This window comes from Magallana gigas, chromosome 4 (assembly GCF_963853765.1).
Source record: "Magallana gigas chromosome 4, xbMagGiga1.1, whole genome shotgun sequence".
Classification (NCBI taxonomy): Eukaryota; Metazoa; Mollusca; class Bivalvia; order Ostreida; family Ostreidae; genus Magallana; species Magallana gigas.
In genome coordinates, this window is record NC_088856.1 from 27,363,275 (window position 1) to 27,372,588 (window position 9,314).

The following is a 9,314-nucleotide window of genomic DNA, read 5'->3' on the forward strand; positions in this document are numbered from 1 at the left end:
AAAGATAGATTGGTAGATTGGAGTGTCGACCCTTTTTACGTCCATACACACACATATATTCAAACACTTGCACTACCTTATCATGTTTACGTTCCACATACTATGGATTGCGTGTTAAGTGAGTGGAGAACTACTGCAGATATACCATCATAACACAGACAGTGTACTCAAAGATTAAAATGAGTTTTATAATGAGTTTAATAATGACATCACATCATAGTCTCAAAGTGCAACGTTAAAAGCAAAAATCAAAGTTCACACAGCCGGTTGTTATTACTGTGGCTCTTTCATTAATATGAACTTACCCTTAGGATGACAACGTGTGAATGAATCACATTTGTAGACAAGACAAAAAGCTAAACATAAAGCATGGAATTCTTATTTTCGAAAGATATCACCTTATTACAGCAACGGAACTTGCAAACAAATTTTATTATGAGCTAACGCATGTTTCCCAATTTGCATGCACACACCACTGCAGTTTTGTGACTATATCTTAAAAATGATTAAAGGCTTAATAAGATCGCAACTCTTCTTTCTTTTCCTCTGATCTCAATTCTATATCTCACTCTAATCCCATACCCACCCTTTGAATACATAAACGTCATATGGCGTCAGTCTAAAAGAATTTACCTCGATAAACGTTATCACCTTTAACGTGCTTATTGCAATGTATTTGACAGATGTAATTTTGAAACTAATCTATTTATATAACGAAAAAGGTCCTTAAGACACTTTCAAACTAAGGACAACTTAACATAATTATTTATTCTGTAAATATACATACAATCAATAAAATGTTTGTCAGTGCTCGAATGATACATGTAGTTTCTTTTTTTTACTTGAAAGAAAAATTTCCTAATCATCTACATCAACATCTTTAATTTTGCTGTAAACTCTTGCGTATTTTTTTATATTAACCTCTTTTGTAGGTAAGTAAAGCATTTTCACATATATTTCATTATTTTCAAAGCTTAGCACAAATGTTTGCATCAAGTTTTGTTTTGCATTCAAAATAAAATAGAATCTGAAACTATTAACTAAAGTATTCTTTCGAGCTTGATTATCGAATTTTATAAATTCACTTTATAGATATCCTCTTATTCTTTTGTTTCCCCAGAAAAGTAAAGTTAATCATTAACATCAAAACTTCCATCCGTGGCCTGGGATCGTTTGATTTTTATAATTTACTGTAATTAATTATTTATTCAATATTGAAATAAAACCGTTAAATGTTACTCATCTTTAAGAAAGAATCTCGGATATTGAATAAGGGCAGATACATTTATGATTATAAATTGTCAGCTAAACGTTTTATATTTCTTCCAAATTTATTTTGATACAGTTTATAATACAAGTAAAGTAAGTGTGCGTTAAGAAAAAGAAAACCAAAACAGTAATATTTTTATGTATATAGTTCTAAAATGTTTAGTCTGATTAAAATAAACATTATTGTTCATAATTTTTAGAACAATTTTTAAAACCATTATTTATTCTTTACTACAAGTATTTGATTGGTCATGCAGGTATCTGTCAATTTTCACAGAATTTTAAATACATGCATGTTAACTATGCACCATTTGAATTTCCTAAATGAACAGGAACTCTTCTAAATTTTGAAGCCTTTTGCTGGTTTTAAAATGGTTCCCGTTTGTAAAGAAACATAAATTGTGCATACTCAATATCCTTTCTCAACAAACGAACGTAGATAAACACTTAAAACGAAAAACCATCTACTAGTATCATTCCTCCATGCTACTTCCTTTCTTTGGTTTTTATTTGTAATTTTCAAGGTTCTTGTTTATCAATGGTTTTGTATTTTTTATATTAACTTCTCAGCTATTATTTGTTTAATTATTTTTAAAAAATATAATGTTTTAGACGTAATCAAAAAAGCATTAGAACTTTGTTTCAGGTCAACGCAGTTGATAGATTTGGAAATGATGGATTGCTTTGGCGATGTGGCAACCGGAACCTATCTGAATTACTCGATCACATACCATTAAAATTCTCTTGAATCTTTACCGAAACAAAGATTCAGATAAAATATGAGTACTGTAAATGCCTAATTTTACGCGAGTTCTTAATTCGGTTTTATTTTGTATTAAATCGCGAAAAAATGAAATCATGATAACCAATTTTTGCAATAAATTCCTTTAGTACAAAACTGTCTGAAGAATAAAAACGAGATTGTAAAATCCGCGGCTGTTGCTTTTCGCGATTTTAAGGAAAAATTAATTCCTCGCGTTAAATTAGGAATACTGTGGTTTCATCACTATTCGTTGAATACCAATTTTCGTTGTTTTCGTTGTAAAATTTATCCTTGAAATTAAATATTCATTGAACTGCAAATTCTACTAAAATTTTGTATTGATAGGGTCATTGGCCACGAATTTACGTATCCTTGAAACTGTGATTTTCACTTTATCCACGAAAAATGATACCCTTGAATATTAATGAAACCACAGTGTACAGTATTCTAGGTAAGAATGGACGAAGGCACCATGTATTTTTCTTTTTTATCAGAACACATCTCTTTAAAGGACTGAATGATAGTGGCTATTTTAAAAACCATTTTTTAATCCACTGAGACCTCCTTAATTAAAGGAAATTAAAATCTACAATCATAAAGTGTAAAAGAAAATGTTCAAATATTAAAGCAAAATTGTATAGAATTTTTCAAATTAATGTTTATATTGAGCCTTAAAATAATTTCTTAAAATTTCAGATAGATCTGATTGTATATATTGTTGACCACCCAGTACAATCAGACACTTTAAAGGTTTGCATTGACAGAATATTAATCGTCTATATACAAGCTTTGGCATGGATACAAATTGCACATATGCGATTTCTATTGCATTTTTATATGTGCATGATTTCTTGATTCAGAAAGGAAAACTTTGCAAATGTGATAGAAGATTAGAGAAAATCCCGTTTAAAAAAATAATGTTTCCTTTTGAAAGAAAAAGGAGCAGAATTTTTCTGTTACTTTACAGAACATTTTTAAAAAATTTAGATTAACACATTTTGACAGCATGATAGTATAAGTGTGTGAAGAAATTTCATTCTGTATTTGCCATTTCACAGCGATGTATTATTCATACGATGTACTCAAAGCTGATTTCTTAATTTTCTCATAAAATAATGACATCTTTTATCAAATAATAAAATTCCATGGTTTCAAAATCATTTTGAATAGAGGAAAAGCTTGGCTTATCTTTTGTTAAATATTATCTTTAATCTTAAATCTATTAACTGGAAATAAAATCATGCTCCAAAAACGTCCCTAATTATTGACAACTGATAACTACTAGTACATGTAAAAGCCGATTACTAGACAAGTACATTAACAAAAGCATGGACGTATCTTATATACCGTGCATCTGCATCATGCAGGCTTTAAAATCTCAAATATAAAAACAAAGAAAAAAGGAGATTTGAATTCTGAATAAATAAACAAAAGGACTATGTGCGGTATGGTCAAATATCTGCCCCCGATTTTAACCAATTTTTAAATAGTATCGTATAAAAATAAAATCTTCACAAATTATTGTATAGAGGATGCCTATAACTATAATAATGATTTTAGTCATTATTGCTCTTTCGCTGTGTGTCTATGACGTCAACTTAAAGGCCCAATTCCGACAAATTTGCAAACAAATGAAAATATTCTCATTTTTGCTCTATATTTTGCATTCAGAAGTATAGAGCGCAGGTCTGCTCAAGTGCGATTTTAACATATGGCTTTTTTCAGATAGTTATACACATTATACTAAAATATGGCACTTCAGCAAGCCTGCGCTCGATGTTTCCCAGTCGAAAAACCATCGGAAAACACCCATATTTTGCTACAAAACATCAATTTATCAAAATAATGCAATATTCATGACGTCATTTCTACATTATGACGTCACTGTGGTGATAACCTTTTAAACCTTTATTTCCAATATGATTTAAACTATCTTTCACCTTATTTTAAAGCTCTTTCTAAAACTTTGATTTTGGGGGGCAAAAATTGCATAAAACCGCACTTAGTCCTTTACTTTGTTCAAGGACCGTTAGAATTTAATGATCTTCCTGTTATTATAAAAGCATGTAAAATGTGTAGTTCATTTATTAATTTAATTGATTTTTGTTGTGATCTATCTAACAGGAATAATCAATTGTGTCCGTTAAAACTTTTAAGACATAAAAAAACATTGTCTTGAAGAACTGGTATTGATACAGCAATGCGGATTCTTCTACTCCCGTGCTCTCTTTATTTAATTTGCAGGATCTCAAGTTTGTTTGCTTAATTGTATATTTTGATTTAAAAGGATATTCTTTATTAATGTTTTTCAATTTTAAATAAGATGACATTCATTTTATAATTTTTAGACTGGGTCACACCAGAACCCTGTACGTTTTCCCCGCACACCGATGGATGTGGAAACCATGGATGGATGTGGCAATGCGGACACCGTAACCTATCTGTGATACCCAATGGTCAGCACATACCACCAGAATATACAAGGACATCATTGACATTGGACTTATCCAAAAACAGTTTTACCGCAATATCCAGAAAAACATTCAATACCATTGGCCAATTTCTTCGATCAAGAATCGCATCTCTTTCATTACGGGGCAACCCTATTCAATCTATTGGAAATTTTTCTTTCAAAGCTCTATGGAATCTTTGTGAATTAGATCTTTCTAGCTGTCGTCTGCATACGGAGTCTTTTGAAATTAATTCACTTGCGAATCTGAATAAATTGAACATTTTATGTCTTCATAGTAATTCATTTCAGGCCAGAGGATACCCCGATGTTGCTATTTCAAAGGCAAGGACAATAGAAAACTTGACAATTGATGTGTTTGATGGATTTCAGTTTGGTTCGTCGTTTCAAAACTTAACTAATTTGAGAATTATAGAATTTTTCACCGGAAACTCTATGTTCCATTTAACAAATTCTACTTTCATCGGGTTGATAAAATCTCCAATAACAAATTTGGAATTGAAATTCAGAAACATGATACATTGTGATGTCAGTGAAGATGTATTTTGTTCGTTTCCTTTTTTAAGAGGTGTACATATTGCGTTTAGAGGAATGTGTGATCTGAACGTAGCATTAAATTCGTTGAAGTGTCTTCAAAATCGGACCATGGACCACATTATTGTAAACGACAATAAACCAATGATTGTCACAAAGCAAGTGTTCCTCAATAATGAAAATTGCAAATACCTATTCAATATTTGCTCCAAAAGAGTTGAACTCAATGGAAATCGTATCGCAGGAATTTCTGACAACCCTTTAAACACAGTTATGGGTCAATGCGTGGAATACTTTGATATTTCATCAAACAGGATCGAATGGATCAATCCCCAGATTTTAGTGGATTTTTTGACACGATATCCAAATCTACAGGTCATAAATATAAGCTCAAATAATGAACTTTGCAATTGTGAGACATCCTGGCACAACCCTTACTCACAGGTAGTAGCTTCAAGAATGACTGACAATAATGAAACCAATGAGTTTTCATCCGATGTATTTGTTGTGAATGAGTTTTTCTCAAACATTTCAAGTAAAGTACTTTTCATCAAGAGAGGTGTTATAACTATTAAGATTTCCGAAATAATAACAGTGCTGCAGCTCTCAAAAATGTACCTACATATATTCAGTACTTTACCTCGTTATAATTTAATACTGACTATCAATGCCAAAAATTTAAAAGAATTATACATGGTGCATAGTAATTTCTCATGTCAATCTTTGGCACCTATTCAGGCTCCTTCGTTGGAAATAATTGACATTTCCAATAACGACTGCAGCATAATAGGAGCAAACATTTTTAATTTTACTTTAAAATTAAGAGTTTTTTTGGCATCGAATTCAAATCTTCGTTTTGCTAGTAGTCTTCGATACGGAACCCTTTTCCATGACCTGAAAAAATTACAGAAAGTTAATGTTAGTCGCAATTCAATAACATATTTGCCACCAACCATGTTTGAAGATCAGCAAAATTCGCTGTTAACTGTGAATTTGGATTCTAATCTGTTCTCAACAATTCCCGTGTCAAATTTGAAAAATCTTACTCACTTGTATTTGCGTCAAAACAAAATTTCATTCTTCACAAAAAATGATATTGAAAGAGTAATGTCAATGGAAAAGGCTGTTGTTTTCATTGAAGGAAACCCAATAAGTTGCGAGTGCACACACATTTGGTCATTGAAATGGATGAAAGAAAACCAAGACAGATTTGTTGATTTAAATAAAACTTTATGCATCAACACAAACGTGTTACTTTCGACATTTGGAAACCAAGAGGTATTTGAAAAGTTTGAAATGATGTGTCAGTCAGATGCTTGGTTGATAGGTTCAATTTTTGCATTTGTTTTTGTAATTGTTGTTTTGCTTACTTCAGCAGCTATCAAACAATATCGTGTCCATGTCGATTATGTTATCTTGCGTATGCGTAGTCGATGGAAAGGCGTCATACACGTTGCAAATTCGGACGATTTTCCGTTTGATGCTTTCGTCAGCTACACCGAGGAAGATTACCCTGCATGCATTCCTTTTTACCAAGCTCTCACCAGTCTGGGTTTCAAAATCAGCATACCCGACAAAGATTTTTTACCCGGAATATCTGAAGCGGAACAACTACTCAAATGCATGGATCAGAGTCGAAAAGTTGTCATTATTGTTACCGAAAATTTTCTAGAAAACGGCTGGAACTCCTACGCTGTGCAAATGGTTGTAACTCATGCTTTTCACAACCAAAGGGAACGGTCGATTATAGTGATAATTAAAGATGACATTCCCATCGAGCGATTGCCAAGGGATCTGAAATATATCTGGTGGACCATTGTCAGCATAAGATGGCCAGATGGAAATGAGAACATGGATTTATTCTGGGAAGAGATTGCTGCTGCTTTACGCACTAATTAAAAAAAAATAGTATAAAAATGAGTTTGTGACTTGTCCGTTGTGTCCATATTGTATCTCAAGACAATAGAGAGTTTAAGCATTTGACGTTTTACGTGTACCCATACGTGTAGAGTTAGAAGAAAGATTACAAATACCCGATCTAACAGCACATCTCGTTTAACAAACTGCATATGTATGCATATGTTTAGAGAAAGACGTCACAAACTAATCATTTGGATGGAAATTTGAAATTAACTAATCAACATTATTGTTTGATAAGTACAATCGTAAATAAAACTGTCTCAAAACTATCTTGCTTGCATCGTTGGAAGGTGATTATGAACTTTTACTTCTTTCATGCATAGATGACGACACAGAATCATCAATTTATCATAATTTAGAGATAGATGAACTCAGAGATGAACAATTCCATATATTATTCATATATTCACGAAAGAAGACATATGTGCTTTGTGCAACGCTTATGTTTCCATGAATAGAACTGTATGCCCTGGAATAGAGGTGTTGTGTATTCCTATACGTTAATTAGCATACCCGAATAGAATGCAAAATCTTTCACATGTTTTTGGAAGATCAACGGCTGAAATGTTTTATATTTTTAACATGGTTCTGGACTTTATTGGTTTAAAGAACGGGCACAAATAGGAAACATGTATCAGCTGTGATTGTCTCATTCAAAACTGGACAAGATGGTGGCAGCTGTCAACAACTGAGGATTTATAGAGGGAACCGTGAGGCCGATATGCAGACCATAATCTCATCAGCAATTGATGTCCAATGGTCAAAAATGTATTACGACCGCTGATGAAATGATTGCTCATATGTTTGGTCCAATTGATGGCCGCCGTAATGAGGCAAGTATGCTAAGGGAAAGCCATGTAGAATAACAAATGCAAAAACATATGAAAAATGCAAAGTCTACTCCGTCTACGGCGACCCCGCCCATCCATTATCCCCATACGTAGAATCCTCCATTTCCAGGAGCTGTAATTTCAGCGTATTAGATGCGTTTCACCAAAAAAAGGTTAGCACTAGGAGTTTGCGAAGAATGGATTTTCAGCAATATTTTAACTTTGTTTGCTTTTTTGGACTATAAGAAAAATAAAAACTTAATTAACAGTGTTTTTGAAAATCGTATAGTATAGCACCTATTCTCATCAATTACTACACCATTTTGTATGGTAGTGAAACCGGTTCATTCTTTGATATTTCCCCGCCATTTCTACCCGAATTTATATCCGAATTTAAAAGAATGCCTTTTTTTTTTATACAGAAGTCTTTATGAATATATCAAACGCAGGAACTGATGTTTCATTTACGCATATATGTATCATTCAAGTGGTCTACCTTGATGTCTTAGAAAAAGTACGTGTTTCTTTGGATCTGAAATATTATAGATACACTAGTGAAATTTTTTTTTTTGGGTATTGGCTGGTAAACAAAGCTTGTTATGGTCAAATCAAACGATAACAATGTATATAACTTTCTCATGATAAATTTGAAAACAAATTTTATTATTTTTTTTTTAGATTGTCTTTTATAGAATAAAAATGTATTTATTTGTTATTTTGTCCTTTTCTTTCTTTCTTTTTTTTTTTTTTTTTTTTTTTACAAAGAATAATAAACATCTAAAACTTTAAATTGCTAGTCTGTTTAAAGAATTAATTTCAGTTAATAACGATACAACTACATAATTCTTCATACGGTCTTGCAAAATGCTTGTGATTAGTAATGTACTTTTTTCACATGCAAAAAAATAAATAACAGATAAAAACTCTGCACATTTGTAAAACTACTTGCGCATTGTTTTTTTTTATTAATTTTCTTTTATCAATGCTGTCATATGATTAATTGATTAGAAATTGAGTTTGTCTCAAATTTGTCATTGAATAAATGTAGGTCGGACGCAGGAAAACAAGGACATATAATAAGAACCTTGAAATCATTTATACCCATAAAATCCCCAACCACTATCACATTTGAAATATTTCCTGAATTAATGCATACTTTCTACGGAACAAAGCAATCTTTCTCTTGTCAGTTCCTTGTCATTTTTTAAATTAATTTTGTAAATTCATAAACGATATTTCCCGTAATCAAGCCTCGTAATTTCCTTTCTTTGTATTTACAGATAAAACATCATAGATGTAGCTATACTTCAGACTAACACACAGAAGAGAAACAAGTACTACCATTACCTTATTAGAATAAAAGCGATATTTTAGAATAAAAATTACATGTAAAAGATTTGGTAGATTGGAGTGATTACTTCTTTTCACCCCTTTACACTTTCCACTCAAAAACTTCACAACCTCATCTGATATCGCATCTCACTTTCTTCGCACCTATTCGCAACCTTTTCTCCCACTTTAATTTAAC

The 9,314-nt window shown here is 31.9% G+C and overlaps 1 protein-coding gene across 1 annotated transcript; it reads left to right on the forward strand.

Moving 5' to 3' along the window:
- Positions 1 to 4,128: 4,128 nt before the first annotated feature.
- Positions 4,129 to 8,348, forward strand: LOC105329049 (toll-like receptor 4). The gene is made up of 2 exons (XM_034450735.2): positions 4,129 to 4,284; positions 4,381 to 8,348. The coding sequence occupies exons 1-2, from the start codon at positions 4,233 to 4,235 to the stop codon at positions 6,933 to 6,935; spliced, it is 2,607 nt and encodes an 868-aa protein (XP_034306626.2). The 5' UTR covers positions 4,129 to 4,232; the 3' UTR covers positions 6,936 to 8,348.
- The last annotated feature ends 966 nt before the right edge of the window (positions 8,349 to 9,314 follow it).

Excerpts from the sequence above, each read along its gene's own strand:
- LOC105329049 (XM_034450735.2), top strand. The coding sequence starts at position 4,233 with ATGCGGATTCTTCTACTCCCGTGCTCTCTTTATTTAATTTGCAGGATC. Across the intron at positions 4,285-4,380 it reads TTTAATTTGCAGGATCTCAA|ACTGGGTCACACCAGAACCC; the intron begins GTTTGTTTGCTT and ends TATAATTTTTAG.